The sequence below is a fragment of the Xiphias gladius genome, chromosome 14 (genome assembly GCF_016859285.1).
Source record: "Xiphias gladius isolate SHS-SW01 ecotype Sanya breed wild chromosome 14, ASM1685928v1, whole genome shotgun sequence".
NCBI classification, from domain to species: Eukaryota; Metazoa; Chordata; class Actinopteri; order Istiophoriformes; family Xiphiidae; genus Xiphias; species Xiphias gladius.
This window is the reverse complement of record NC_053413.1, coordinates 14,012,574-14,028,996: the sequence shown is the minus strand read 5'-3', so window position 1 is coordinate 14,028,996 and position 16,423 is coordinate 14,012,574. Positions and strand designations below refer to the sequence as shown.

The 16,423-nt window shown below is 42.1% G+C and overlaps 1 protein-coding gene across 1 annotated transcript; it reads right to left on the bottom strand.

Moving 5' to 3' along the window:
- Positions 1–1,132: 1,132 nt before the first annotated feature.
- Positions 1,133–15,082, bottom strand: nyap2b (neuronal tyrosine-phosphorylated phosphoinositide-3-kinase adaptor 2b). The gene is made up of 9 exons (XM_040143896.1): positions 14,904–15,082; positions 10,214–10,540; positions 7,887–7,891; positions 6,032–7,108; positions 3,032–3,160; positions 2,407–2,953; positions 1,865–2,286; positions 1,626–1,729; positions 1,133–1,420 (listed from the first exon to the last, which is right to left on the bottom strand). Exons 1-9 carry the CDS (start codon positions 15,080–15,082, stop codon positions 1,133–1,135), a joined length of 3,078 nt encoding a protein of 1,025 aa, XP_039999830.1.
- Positions 15,083–16,423: the final 1,341 nt, after the last annotated feature.

Sequence of the window (16,423 nt, the reverse complement as noted above, 5' to 3'; positions counted from 1 at the left end):
CTTGAAAGTTATTTCTTAAGCAAGTGCATATGGCTATTATAATCTGCAGTAAAATTAAATGTTCTAAAAGCTCAGGTGTTGATTGTACGGGCTGGTCGTTGGCATCAAGTATTTACACTGTGTCATGGTTCTCGCAGTGTGCATGTCAAAGTAAAGGTGCTGGTACTCGCCAGCTATTGCCAACGACCCAATTCAAACAACCAAACATCCCAGGTGCAACCACACCAACATCTCGCTTTTACAGGCTTTGGCTGGTTTTGTAAATTATACCGTTTATAATGTATGTTCTAATTTACTACCTCCCCATCCCACCCTCATAGTGTATCTTAGAATACAGCAGAAACATTTTTTCACTTTCTCTGTCATCTACAACATGCCAACCAACAGGTTTACCTATAAAACGATTCAACTGCATCAAAAGGCTTTGACGTAGTGACTACACAGCTTCTTACTGTAATATACAAACTGAAGCACACAAAGTTTCCCATCTCTGTTCTAGGACCAACTGTTGTACATTCTACAACATACTGGACCAGGCATGGAGGGCACTGGGATCTAAAGCACGTTGACGTTAACTCCTCAACTTACAATACAACAGTGAAAATGTAAAGTATATATAGACAGAATTGAATAGTCCATTGACTTGAGTGCTTTTAAGCACGAAAAGAGTTGGGCATAAGAAAATTATGCTACTACAGTACAAGTATTGATAGATTATGTTTTCAAATGTAAAATAACAGAAACAAAAATAACTTAAAAACAAACATTAGATTGCATCTACATCTACTATACATAATTTAAGATGCTTTTTAATCCCCATCTCATTTAAAAAATATCTATTCATCAAATATCTATTCTACTAATTATATTACAAGAATCCAGTCACAGGAAATACAAAAATATCAAATATCACCAATGATGATAAGAAAAGATGACAACCTGAACGAGCAGAAATATTGCTATGGTAACCACCATTGTCCTTTGACATCAGCAAGTATCATCCCCCTGGTGCTCTTTTTGGCTGTCCTGACGCCTCTGATGTTGCAGGGAGGAATAAGCACAACCCAGAGTAAAGAGAGGGAGTGGGTACATGGGGGTTGTGTGGCAGGGAGGTGTAAGTGTGTGGTCACTGTCAGATGGCTGTGTCCCAAAAAACGGTTGTCTGTGTGGGGTAAGGGGGAGGACGGATCTTTTTGGCCCCGCTGCTTTTCCCCCAGCTTGGGAGGACAGAAGCACTTTCTTGCTTGCACTGATTCCGCTCCTGGGACCTGTCCTCGTTCCTGTCCAGAGGAGGAGGCCTCTCCAGAGATCTCTGCAGGTGTGGATGCTGTCTGGAGCGGATCTCCGTGCAGAGGGTGCGTTTCCTCTCAATCTGCTCTAGCATGGTGGTGTCCCCACATATCCATGGCATCTGGGGCATCTGAGGGACAGAGTCAATGCATTAAGTGAAGTGAATGCAGCTCAATTCTGAGTTAGTTGCACACTTAAAACCCACCAACTCTGAGATTTTGAATAAAATCTTACTAAATCTTGATTGGTGCACATAACAGGCTGATTCAGAAAGTATGTTTTCAGGACCTACTACAGTCTAAAAATATGAGGAAAGAAAAAACGAATCTGCATACCTGGCTCTGATGTGTCTCTGCTGCTCTCCTTTGTGGAGTTCCCATTGGTGAGGGGTTAGCAGGCGTAGAAGGTGAGCGGCCATACCTTGGTGCTGCTTTCAGATCTACAAAGTAAAATTGTGAGATTTGTCATATTTAATAAAAATAGTTAGATGCATTTTATTCAGCTGGAACCTTAATGTTGCAACATATACTACAATTTAATGATCAATATTAAATTCTGAATTTGAGGTCTTAACCCTTACCATTTCCTGTTCCCATGGTCATTGGTGGGCTGCCAGATGATCTCCCGTGGTGAGTAGGTGTCGTGGATGAATGCTGCCCTGACATTGTGCCGCCATTCCTCTCTTGTGCTTTTGATTGGTCCATGCTGTAATTTGCTCTGTTATCTCGTCGGGGCGTGCCATCTGATCTGTATCCTCTCTCTTTGCTATCACACCCATACTCCATTCTAGTGGGGCTCTTGGTGTTCTTCACATCACAGTGAGGCTCTGAGCCATTCAGACTTCTGTCTTTGCTGTCCCGTCTCACCTCGAGGCCAGTTTTGCTCAGGTCTTTACTGTCCTGCCTGGTTAGATGAGGCGGAGGAAGATCTCCATTGTGGGAGCTCCGCTCTCTCGCCTCATGCTTGGATTCAGAGTTGTAGCCAACTCTGTCCCTGCTGTTGCTGCTTCTGGATGTTTCTTGTCGGGGCAGGATCTCAGGTGGCTGGTCTATTCTACCTTCATGCCTATGTTCCATGTCACTCCTTACTCTCTCTTTGCTATCCTGTCGAGGTAACAAATCAGGACGATGGTCTTTGCTATCATGCCTATATTCTGCTCCAGTTCTAGCTCTGTCTTTGCTCTCCTGTCGGGGTACAAGCTCAGGTGGCCTGTCTCTGCTTTCATACTTTGAGTCGACACCGTTCCTGGCTCTCTCTTTGCTATCCTGTCGGGGTAAGAGCTCAGGTGGCTGATCCAGCAGTCTCTCTCTGCTTTCATGTCTAGAGTCTATACCATTTCGTGCCCTTTCCTTGCTGTCTTGTCTAGGTAACAGCTCAGGTGGCTGATCTAACAGTCTGTCCTTGCTGTCCTGTCTAAGCAGAGACTCCATTCCATGTCCCCCACCCCGATCTTTACTGTCTCTCCTTGGCATCAAGTCACCATTGCTGATCCCTCTGTCCTTGGAGTCTCTTCTTATCAAAGAGATGGGTTCTAAGGAGCTGCAGCCCCTGTCTTTGGAGTCCCGTCTTACAGGAATGGGCTCTACACTGCTGCAGCCCTGGTCCCTGCTATCCCTGCGAACAGGTGTTGCTTCTACACCACTACAAGTACGGTCTTTACTGTTGCGTCTGTGGGGCAGTTGCTCTACATTGCTGCTCCCTCTGTCTTTGTCTTTGTCTTTGTCTCTGTCTTTGTCTCTGTCTCTTCGGTGAGAAGACTCTTTGATGTGGCGCTCTTTGGAGTCTCGCTTGGACTCCTTGCTGTGACTGTGGCTGTGCCGTTCCTTGCCTTCACGCTTGGAATCACTGTGAGATTTGCTTTTGGACTCAGCTGTAAATTAAGAGGAAACAAAATTCAGAAGACAAACACTTAAATTATTATAACATCCAAACTTACTCTGCTCTGATAATGCATTAGAAAATATTGGCTAATAATTCGCTATCACATAATTTCATTTATTCACAATACGGTATTAAACTGGAAAAACTGTTTAAATATAAATTGTCAACGGCATATTGTCTGTGTTTTTCTGCCACAAGTTTCTGCACTACCTTCAAATATCCTCTAGGTGACACTCAGTACTCAGTGAGGCAGCTGCAGCAGACCACTGGAGTTAGATGAGTCAATATGTTGGGGCTCGCAGACATCTGAATTGTGTTTATTCCGTTGCACACTAATTATAGTGTGTAATGATACAGTGTCAATGACACACACTATCATTAGATGTTTTTTGAATTCAATTAAAATCTGCAGTTCATATTGTATGTTGTCGCTGTACTTCTCTTTGACCTTATCTACAAAATATACACATATCAAGTAATTATAATTACCAATACTAAAACATTTCAAAACCACTATACACTGCCTTTAGATACCTCTGTTACCTATGTTTACATGTTTTCTGATTTCTTCATGCAAAACTACAATGTTTTACTCTTCTTTAGCGTGTATACTGTACATACAATATTCTAGCTTGTTTGTGTAGCAAATATTAGAAGAAAAACAAATGTGTGCCACTGATTCAAGCATCAATAAAGACATTATAGATCATTGCTGGACAAATAAAAAATGTATGTGCATGAATGATATCCACGTAGGCTCTGCCTCTATATAGTTTCTATATGGGCTTTAACATACAGTACCATACATAAGCATCCCCTGTCATGCCTATGTGTGTCATACATGGCTTTTTTGTAGTGTGCGAATGCATGTGTATGTGTGTATGAGTATGGCGATTAACCGGCTGGTAACTGGGTCAGGCTAGCTGTTGCTCTCTCTATCATGTAAAAACGGGAGAGAAAAAAAATGAACGTCCATTCACCGTGTTAGATTTGTGTGCTCATCACACTGTGTGTGCTTGTAGCCAGTCACAAAGCAACACACACAGCCTGTCAGTGCTTTAGCCCCGTGTAACACCGATGTTAGGATCAAAAATAAATAATTTTTTATAAGGCTTGTCAACACAGCCCACTATAGATGTATAGAGAACATATGCAAAGTGTTTTCAAACCATATGGGTCAATGGGCTCATTAGTGAGACATCACTGGGAATTCCTGGCATCTGAATGCAACACTTGACTGTCTAAAAATCACTTAATTTAAGTTAGTTATTCAGCAGATGAAATTTAGACAATGCATAGAAATCACAGGATTAGCAAGACATCATAAATTTTCTCAGCTTCCACCATCCCCATCTGCATAGCTGCCCCAGCTTCCTGATTGGCTTAATCATGAGTAGAGTATGTGCTGATTGGACAGACAAGAGAATTTGAAATCAGGTGTACATTTTAGATCAGAGCCATAGCTATCCCCATTAGGAGCTCGTTGCTCTGTTGTAGACCAACATGCCCTGAGCTGTGATTGGCTGCATTAACCATGGGGGGGGGATCTGCAAATAAGAAACGGGGATTCTCCTCCTTCCACTGTTGCTATGTCGTAGTTGCTAAGAGCGTTGAGTAAGGATGGATGTGTGGACTCTTTGTAGTTCTCCAATGATTTATGTACAAAACGCACTTCTCACTTAAATCTCTACCATGGAGAATTTACTAATCATCCAGTTTTTAAAATCCTCCAGATTGTACATCTCACCTCTTAAGATGGACATTATATGTCAAATATGGGGTTAAATTTCATGTCAAACCCTCACTCTACATCATTAGATACTCTATACTAATTTATTAGTGACCCAAGTAATAATGCATGACATGCCTCTATGTGAACTATAGTATCCTTCATGCATTTAAGAAACACTCTCTTGCTTATTTAGTTTGGTTTAATGCCTGCAGTCATCAATTTTTATATATTTACATTAAGTACATTAGATTTCAAAACATTCAAGCTTAACATGACTATTTTAAGAAAAAATAAGGGCTGCATTATGTATGAAAACGAGAATTTGTGACTGACTGATAATGCTGGTGGCACCAAACCCACCATATGACAGAAAATGTGAGCATAAGTGAATACCTGTTTTTAGGTCTTTTTCTGTAAACTTTTAGGCAATTTGTGCACCTTAAATCGTTATCAGCAGATTTTGTTTTCCTTCACAGTTGCATTGAAGGTGTCAGTCTCTTGAGTGTGGCACGGCTATCTGTATTTAAACATGATGTTTACATATTTAAACGTAATGCTGCCTGATGGCCTAATGCCATGACTAGGTTTGAGGGACCTGCTGTCCGCTTTAGTCTCTAATCTCCTCAGATTAAATCATACGATCGGTATCAGACTTGGCTCACGGGGCCTAGATTAAATGGATGGAAGGTTGTGGAGAGCACCACAAACACGGTACTGCAAAAGTGATGCATTCCCTGCACAGCCTCCTAATTTAGATGGGTTAAACTTGTTAACAAATTACACTATCACTGATTAGGGAACTGAAGACTACATTTAGACACTGACACCTCCTACGTCATCTATGGACACTTTGGGATGTTATTTTTACCCTCCAGTTTGTTTTGTCCAGTTTGCTTTAAAGGTCCTCTGTAGTGGTTGTAGGTTTGCTTTCTTGTTAACTCTCCTAACTACGTCTCTCTAAAGAAATGAATATATGTGCATAGAATGAAGATATCTGCAAAGAGATGCAGTTATAGGTTGTCTACACTCTTCAGGTATCTGATACATAAATAAATATGAGGACACGTGTCTGTGCCCTTTGCTTTACTATAAACCAAAATAATAAGACAAATGTGTGAAATGACTCACTTTCTCCAGGCTCTTTAGACTTTCTGCCACTGGTGTTTTTCTTCAGCATGTTCCTGCCTGTGGTGAACAGGTTGGTTAATTCGTCCAGTGGGCTGGTGGGTGTCCGTGATCGCCCTGTTGACACATTCTGCATAGAGCCGTGGAGTCGACTCACACCATCTTGAGGTGGTGAGCCTTTGCCATGAGGGGTGGCAGAGGCGCTCCGTGGCAGACCTCCGGGGAATGGCATTGTAGCGTCAAAAGGAGGTGTACGCATGAGGCTCAGAGGGGTTAGACAGCGGCCCATGCTGACAGGCGATGGGCAAGCAGAGTGGCTGCGCTGATAGGAGGATGAGGAGGAGGATTTGTAGAGGGTACATGGTAGAGGAGGTGCAGAGGAGCGCCCAGAGACGGTGAGGGTTGGGGTGGCAGTGAGCTCCCTGCGAATGTGTGCAGAGGAGGGTGGCTCAGTGGAGGATGTTGGGGATTTGCTGTAGGATTGGTTCTCCAGCATGGGCAATTTGGTTACATCTAGAGGGGTGAGGGGAGACTCATCTGAGTTGGGTGAACACTGGGCTGGTGCTGGTGGGAAGACTAACAGCGGAGGGCGATGGGTGAGTAAATTGGGAAAAGGTGCAGGAATGTCACAAAGGGGAATGTTTCTAGGTGTGGAGCAGCGACTGAGAGGTTCAGGGTCATAGGGTGCTGGGGTGGGGCATGCAGAGCGGCATCCCACGGGGTCAGTGCGGTACTCCATATCATCCAGAACTGGGTACTTCATTTCCTCGTACACGGACTCTCCCGGCTCCTCATCCTCACTCTTCAGGGGTTCTCGTGCTCCGACATCGAACCCGCCCATCTCTATGTAGACAGGCTCATCTTCACAGTCATCTGTAGGGCTCTCATCACTCTGTGGAGGCGAGGAGTTGTGTTCGCAGGGGGAGGTGACATGATGGAGGGGTTTTGAGGGGCAGACCCCGCTGCCCCCGTGACTCTTGATGTAGGACTCATCAAAGGAAACGCTCAGTTGTGTGTTGGGGTTCCTCTTGGGTTTGGGCGGTGGAACCCTCCTGCAGTCCTCACTGCATCCTTGAGCTGCTGAAGGATAGAAAGAAACACAAATCAACCGGAGAAAAACACTTTCACAAGCATCACCTGGTAACAGACAAGTATAAAGTATATTATCTGTTTTCTGGTTTATTCATTTGTTGATAATTACGTTTAATAGTTTGTCATTCTGACTGACATTGTGTTGTGGCATGAGACATTTCCACTGTAACAAAGCAATACTGGATTTAACAAAAGTGTATTTTGTGAATCTTTTATAATTAATCATTAAGTGAATCTTTAGCATTAATATAAAGCCTACTGCTGTTCTGTGGGTCAAATGTAGGTCAACGTGCAGACCTGAGAGCAATATCTTGAGTCAGTTATGTGGGAATATTTGAGGCATATGTTTCTAGGTCACATATACGGCAGTGGAGCAGTATGTGAGTATAGTATCTGGGTCAAACACACTGTGGAGCTCCTCTTTCTGACGTAGCAGTGCAGTGTGAATCTCTTTAGATGTGGTGCAGTGAGGCTATGGTTCAGTGTTCACGTTGACTAGATAATACTGTACAGTACAGTCCTAATACTAGTTTACTCACAATAGACAGTAATCTATACTACTGAGTTGCTCACAGTCTATTTCTAGGTCAGACACTGAGATTTTTGGACAGGAGTGTCCCTTTCTCTGATAGGCAGGGGGAGATAAGTGTAGTTAAGAGCCGTACCATGTCTGAAATCTTCAAACTGCAGATTTTACACCTTTAATAATTCAGATGCCAGATGGCCTAGACACAAGCATACTTCCCGTAACTTTATGACTCACCACCATCACTACATACACAAACACTGCACATGCCTACACATTCAGAGAGAGAAATTAGGACAGGAATTTACACATTTTATAACACACAGTCTCACAACCTATTAAGTCATTACAGAAAATGGGAGTCTAACTGTGTAGGTGTTTGCCTTGTTTTCTGTTGTGTCTGAATGTGTGGCTTCGAAGACTATGTTGCTGAAAATTAGATAGATGGGTTAGAGTCTTTTATTTATGTGGATAAAATAACTAAAGAAAAAGCAATGAATTCAAAGTCACGAAAATTATCCAGGAGATGAAACAAAACTTAAAATGGAAAACCACATCGGAACATTTCATGTTGTTTTGCATCGGTATTTTGCATGCCAAGCATTTATCCAGCATGATGCTGATGTCAATGATGCTAATTTGAATTGACTATGACACGGGTCCTGCTTCCACATTTTCTCGTCATTACCACTAACTAACAGGATGCTAATAGAAGATCTGGTTCAATTCAGATGTACTACTGGTATGTGTTTAATTGGATTGATATGATACTGTGCTTATGTGCATGCATGTGTGTATATGCTTACAATGATGTGCGCAGGATAGTGTACTTGTGCCTCTTTTCCACTATTGCCAAATACATTATTACACAAACGGGTTTTCACGGTGGATCTTGAGATCTGCTTAAGCACTGATGATGTATCTATCCCTCCAAACACCTCTTACTCCCTGTCCCTTCTCTTCTCCTCTCCCTATTGCTCCCTATTCTCCCCCTCCCCCTGCAGCGGATGTGTTTACCCGCAACCCCCTCTACCTCCCTCTCCTCCTGGGGAAAATGAATCTAGGTCAATCGCTCCTCCTGAATGAATTCTACTTTGACAGGCTCCTCCCCTTCCCGCTACAGCACCAGCTACAGAGCACGCAACTCTGCCTTCATCCAGGGACACCCCCACCCTCTCACTCTGATTGGATCTGAAGCCTCAGACTTCTGCATCTCTGGAGCCCCATTGGCCCGAGCTATTCAGTGATGCTGTGATTGGCTGAGCTGCAGGGGGTCTTGTTTCTGTGGGATGGTTGCCGTGGTGCCCAGGAAGATCTGTGTGCACATAGAGAGTTCCCCACCAATCTGAGCCAAGCTGGGCGACTCCCTAAACATCACGTTGGCAGCAAAGCATCCAAACTGAAATGGAGTCAAAGCTTCCTCAACCTCTAAATCTCTCTGCCCTCACAGCCACCTGCCACATAGACTTTTACTATTATATCAGTTTAATTTTTCAGTGCTTATTACTTTATGCCCAGCACATGTGCTGTGATGTTTTTATCCAAAGAAAGTAGTGTATGTTGTGCATTTGCTACAGTAGTTATTGTATCTGTGACTTAAGGGGACATTCCTTTAGTATAATTAATTATTGGACTATTCATCAAAGTTCTTCATACACTGAGTTGATGTACTATTATTATGCCCCGTTTTTCATCCATGGCCAAACTGGCATATTGTGTTGTGATGCTTCAGAAACCTGACTGAAAACTGCTGCAGGGTGCATCTTCTGGATCTTGATCAATGCATCACTAAATGTTGGCCATGCCAGTTTTAACTGGGAAAGAAATTGTTTGGCCTTTATTGGTAATTTGCCTTGCAGAAATATAAAACTAAGTCAGTTTTAAAGAAGGTTATAAAACTGTCCTCTACCTTGTGTATGTGCAATGAGAACAGCTTTGACAACTGACTGTGTTCTATAGCCAGCACAGTACTCTGATCCATCTGCTGGGGTGAAGCTACTCTCAGCATTTAAAATCTGGGAAATCTACTAGTTAGTAGACTCTTTCTATGTTAGTAGGCATTTCTGAATCTTAAACTACATTATTTATGGGCAAATATGTGAACAATCTGTAATTTGATTATCTGACAGTAACCGAAAGTAAAAGAGCACAATGAAAACAGACATAACTCCAAGTTACAACTGATGTACTGTAGATGTTGGCATCCTAAATTGCTCTAACCTAATTAATTAACATATCTGGAATATAATGTATGTGTATTGGTGCTACAGAGTGTTATTGCATCACACATCTTGTGAGATTCTTTTAAGCATTCTCTCTTATCTAGTTCATTGAACTGCAGGTTATCACCTGTATTGATGCCTGCTGCACCAATAATGTTGTCACCATGGTTTGACCGCATTGTACTTACAGTTCCTTATTATTTCTGAATCAATATACCACTTTGGTACTTATTTGAAGTATGCAGTGAAAAGCTAGATGTCATCCCTTTGTAGGAGAAACAGTGTTGAGGAGGGCATTGCAGAGAGCAGCTATATATAGCGCAGCAGTTTGGTGTGAAGTGCCACCACCACTCACCGTCACATCTCTCCCCACGGCAGGTGGACATAGGACTGTGGTCCACTGCCTCAGACGACATGCTCAGCTTGGTGGCTGGGTCCCTCCTGGGCTTGGGTGGGGGCTGCTTCCTAGAGGTCGGGCTTCCCACTTCCTCCTCTCCTCCACCCCCACTGTTCCCACCACCGACTGAGTGGAGGGACTGGGAGCGTACAGAGAAGCCCTGCCCACAGGCAAGGGCATGCGGGTGGGGCATGGGCATGCGTTCCTGGGGGTCCGGCATGGTAATAGAGCCCATACGTAAGTGCTTGCCTTCGGTTGCTATGTCTTCACCTGTCCTAAAACAGAAAGAGAGAAGACAAAGAGAAGGTACAGAGGAAGGATAAGGGGTAAAAAAAAAAAAAAAATCAGACATGAATGATAAAAGCATGTTTGATACAAAAAGAATGAGACAGTTTAAAATGTGCTGAAAAATATTACTTTACATTAGAAAGAGGGAGAGAAAAACATGGAGACAAGAGAAACATGAACTTCCTACATAAAGCTTTTACTGTCAGGAGACAGCAAAAATAGAACATACCCTGAAACACAGAGTTATCATGGCATTCTCCATTTATGTAAAGCATATGTCTGTGTTCATCTACATTTCCTTCTGTGCAAGGGTATCAGAAATTAAGAGCGCTAAGTTAACAATAACAGACCTGTTAGTGCCACTGAAAAAAGGGTCTCTTTCAGGGCAACGCATTGATTTGAGTTTAACTGTGGAAATGACCGATACTGCTCACACAGCCACACACAGAATGACACCATGGACGTCTCCCAGCCTGTACACAATCAATCCCTATAAATGGATGATTGACCTGAATGGAGCGTTAATGATGTCTGAGTGCAGTGCTGTAATGGGGTAAAGGAGGTCTGTGTGTGTGTATGTTTGTGTACTTGTACTTCTTTGTGAGGACCAGTTTGAATTATAGACCTTACGGAGTGAGACATTTTGGCTGGTCCTCACTTTCCGACAAACCTTCAAAGGGTTGTTTGAGGGTTAAGACTTGGTTTTAGGGATTAGGTTAGAATTAGGTTTAAGTTAGGGTAAGGGTTGTTTAGGCATTTAGTTGTTATGATTAAAGATAGGGTCAGGGGCTAGGGAATGTATTATGTCTATGAGTGTCCTCACAAAGATAGAGGTACGTGTGTGTGTGTGTGTGTGTGTGTGTGTGTGTGTGTGTGTGTGTGTGTGTGTGTGTGTGTGTGTGTCTGTGTTGCAGAATAAATGAGCTCAAGATCTGACAGTGTTTAGGGAAATGGTTTGTACAAAAGATGTGATAAATTTGCAATGTATGCAAGCTTGATCTCTGCAGTTTATTTATTAATTTATTCTCATATCAGAGACACAATTAATCTAATGTCAGAGATTTTAACGTTTAAACAAATTGATGAATTTGCATGTGTCATTTCACAAATCTCTATCTTGAATGAGTGTGTGCACATGTATGCGTGTGTATCTGTGTGTGTGACCCCTCAGTGTGGGACTTTGCTGACTCTGACTCCATCCCGGCCAGCTACTGAACAGAAGGTGCTTGGTGGGGTGGGTTCATTGGTCAGGGGCTTAACTTTGCCTAGCAACAGGGTACCCATAGAAACCAGACACAAAACCAGCTGCTGCCACACAACAATAATAAAGTGCATGCGCACATCATAACCACAGTACAGTTTGTTTACAGATTATAGAGGTTCTACAAGAGAAAGGTGTTTGCAGCTGCAGTTGCCAATGTTATTTTGAAAAAGTTAGGATAAAAGTAAACATCAAATCAGATGATTAGAGGGTAGTAATGCATATTCTGTATAAAAATGTTAATCATCCATGTTTGGTCTAAAATGCTTTGGAAAAAAGAAAGAAATCTTCATCTACAACACTCAGCCACAGGTGTCAGCAGCACAGTATTAAAAACCTATCCCTCTCATATGTTTTGAGTGTGCATCTGCTGTGACTGTGTGCAAGCACACTCATACACATGGGCTGTGTGTATGTGGGTGGGTGGGTTTGACTGGAGTAGTGGTGACTGGGTTATTTATAGGATATTTGCCCAGTGATTGGCTAGAGGACAGACTACAGGTGCACTTGGACCAGTTGGAGTTGACTTGTCGTCGGGCAGCGCAGTTTCTCTCACTGTGACACCATGTGACAAGAAAAGAAAAAAAAAATCACAGAAACAAACAAAACACTAACATAAATCTTAAGAAAAAAAGATTTCTGTGAATGCATGAATGTCTACACAAAGGGTAAAGAAAGTGGAAAGCAGTCGTTTGGAATTTGCATTCATATGAAAATATAAGTAAATGTAAGTGTGCAGGGTTTTTTGTGTGTGTGGCGTGTGCGTTTTTATGAATACACTTGCATGTTTAAGTAAATTTGTGGATATCTGTGTGTATGTGAATGACTGTGTGAATAACTTATTCTGATGAAATACAATAAAAGAAACCCAGAGTGAGATAGCAGCAGGCAGGAAGGCCCGCCTAAGTCAAACCTAACGCACTGATCTGATTGGCCTGTGGCTGTTCCAGCTGTCACCAGGCAGAACATATCTCCTGTAACTGAGCTCACACTTAATCTCTCTCTAACAGGTTTTTTTCTTCTTTTCCCCCTACTCTTAAATACATTTGCTATAACAAGCTCTTTCTCCGTCACTCAGTTACGTAGGCCATTTGTTCTTTCTTACCCTTTCTCACACACTAATATCTTCCATTTTCCTGTTGTTCATGTCCCTGCATGCGCATGTACACAAGCATGCATGTACTTGTTTACGCACATGCAAATGCAAGCCTGCACACATGAATCCTCACACTCTGTCTCACTCTCAGTCAGTTACTGTAAAAATGGGTCGTCTCATTGACCTACTTGTAGGCCTCATGAAAAATCCAGTTATTTTTTAGACTCTTCCTCCAGTGACTGAGTATTAATATTTTAGCTTGGCAACAGCTGAGAGCCAGTGGAAGGATAGCAGGACAGTAGATGCCACTTTCCTCAGGCACTGCCCTGTCCCATTCTCCAAGTTACTGTACATGACTGCATCAGACTACTAATAACAATAGAACCAGGGCAATTTTGCTTGCACGTTGTAAGAAGAGTCCAGGATAGATTTCTGAGTGTTTTTGTAACTTAGTTGTCTTTCTGATGTCTGAGGTATAAAGTTGAACTCCAAGTCACTTGTGATCATGCAAGTGATATACAGTACCAAAACGGACAATCACACTGGCAGCAGAGAAACAGCTCCTTTTGAATCGCATGACCCTTTGACAGAAACGTGACAGGGTTCAAAGTGTTTCTGAATAAATCAGCTAAGAAGAACAACATCTGGTCACATATAAATGCTCAGCCCCCGTAACCATATAAATGTAATCATCTGATGCACAGCTAAAACGCCCAACAGCTGCTAAAATACCTTACACCATGTCAGACAGACTGACTAACAAACACAAGCGATGTTTGTTTAGCCTGCTGCATCATTAGATTACTTGTTTGACCATCAAAGTGAACAAGTATTACTTTAAAATCTGATTTGCTGTTCTTTTAAATAATATGCATCCACTTGACTGATATTCTCTCAATAAATTACTTAGCAAATGGTAATGCTACTTATGAGGAATATATAATTTTACTATGAAAAAGATAGTATGGTTACAATTTCAAATGAAAAGAAAACCAAAGCAGATTTTTGACTTATGTACATTGCTCTTGAAGCATAGCTCAGAAAAATGTGGGGGGAAAAAAAAAAATCACAAAATTTGTCGACACAGTGTTGCTGCTCAGTTTTTTGGGGGAACGAAGCAACACATCGCACCAACTCATTCCAAACCCTCTTGCAATGTCCCGTTACCATCCCCAATGACTGAGCGACTCAGTTCTCACTATTCTACCACACAGAAAAGCACACCGTATCCACGTGCTAGTCGAGTTGTGAGAGTGCATGCTTCTTTTCGCTCAAGTTTCGGGATGCCACATAGTGATGTTGCACAGTGGCACTTCTGTAACAACTTACTCATCACAACATACAAAACAGGGTGCAGCGGCATACGTAATTAATCTTTGATGAAGTTGATTGGAAAAATACATTTTCTTAAACTCTTTTTGAGAATGATACAACTTTCTACACAGCTGTAAAATTTTCCAACAAACGGGATACTATACTTAAATCACCATAGCGTAACAAGAAGTCTCATTCCCAACCTCATATCTTAACACACTTTCTGTCACAGCCGACCCCCCTCCTCCCCCTTTTTAATTCTAGAAGCTCTCCATCTCAAAAATGGAGCAGCGACGACCTCCATGCAAGGACAAGTCCCAAATAAGTCTAAAAGTGAAAAATTAATTATCCTACAAAGATCATGGGGTGCACCAGTCCACACTGGCAAACTCCAAAATATGGCAACCCCTGGGACCCTCTGGCCACTTGTCCCAATTCCTTACAACCTCTTCCTGAAGTGAACTTAGTGACATTCTTGCATTTACAGAGCAGAATCCCATTCATGTGCTGTAGTGAGACTTGTGGATCTACTTCATAAATTGCTGGGGTCCACCACTATCCTATCTATCCAAGAACCAGATTTAATATCAGTTTTTTATAGGATATTTCTGTGCCAAACCTTTGTCAAGGAGTCTGTTGTTTTTGCTTTTGCGAAGCACTTTGTTTGTTTTCTTCTTACCTCCTTATGGCTTCCTCCTGCTTTCTCTTCTTGTCGTTTTTTTCCTGCAGGAATGCCCTGTTTCTCTCATTCCTGGCGTGGTCCAAGTTCTGAGCTACCAGGCCGTTGTAGGCTCTCAGCCCATTCTCCTCAACATACTGGAAAAAACAGAGAGTTTCCTCCTCTTTGGAGCTCATCATTCTTCAAGTGTTTCCACAGCATTCTGATAAGAAAATATAGGAAATATCAGTCATAATTATTTGCCTAAAGGAGACACAAAATACTACCAATAATAGGGACCACCCCAGCATCATACAATAGTATGTTCTTAATGCAAAACAAGCATGGAGTTGTGTCAGAAATGATTTTTTTCAACCTTCATTTTTCAAGGTCAGCCGTGGTGAGAGGAAAAACTGATGGAGCAAGATTGCATCAGCTCTACGATGATGTCACAAATCGAGTTTGTGTGATGTTCCTGTTTTCTTTAAGATTTCTGACTGTTGTTGTGGAGTTTTTGGCCTATGGAGGGTTCATGTTGGTGGTGAGACTTGCATCATGCCTGTGTCTGCAAGAGTAAGCATTTTCCCTGGAGGGTTGCAACATCTTCCTCCATCATTCATTGTTCACACACACACACACACACACACACACACACACACACACACACACACACACACGCACAAACACCTGCACAGAAGCTCACATGCACATGTAAATATGCGAACAGTCAAGGAACTAACTATCTAGCTACAGTTACTCATAACTTTTAGTTTCAGTGTTTCAGATTTCTCTTTGGCTGTGGATCAGTAGTGGCTGATCATTTTCTCAGTTGTGTTCGCACATTTTCTAGCTGAAATTTCTGGCTTTAAGTAAGAGTGTCTGAATAAAACCGAAAAGGGGCTTTCATCTTCTGCAGTTGTAATGTGTGTTGGGCTCAGATGTGAAAATATAGTACTCCTGGGACAAACCACACAGATGAAAAGAGCCAAATCTTACTAGACTGTGATGCCTGATTTTGCGTATACAAATATCATCATCATCTTATGTTTTAGATCTAAAAATAATCTCTTCTTGAGTTTGAGTGTTTGTTGCTGCCTCTGAGTTTCTAAAAAAGACTTTTACAGACAGCATCACTGTCATAGGAAAGAGCATGGATATTGCTGTGAGGAAAAGCCTCTTCAATGAAACATCCACATTGCTGCAATTATTCTGTTATTCACTCCTTTTAAATGGGGGTCAGTTTAAATACCATTGTTTGGAGGCATTTAATATCCAAACCCAGCATGAAGCACTTCACGATGTTATTCAGTGTGCATGCATGTATAGTATGCACTTGCCTGAAAACCTGTGCAGCTGCATGCAACATAGTATATACAATGTGCAACAGCCGACTGTGAATTTGGATATGTCAGTGGTGGACGAGAAGAAAACAGTGAATGCTTTTATGTAGGTCAATGTTTTCAGATCAGCCTAAGACTCATGCTTGTTTACGTGTGAGAGAAGCATTGAGTGTGAGTCTGCATAGGGAGGGGGAGGGGGCT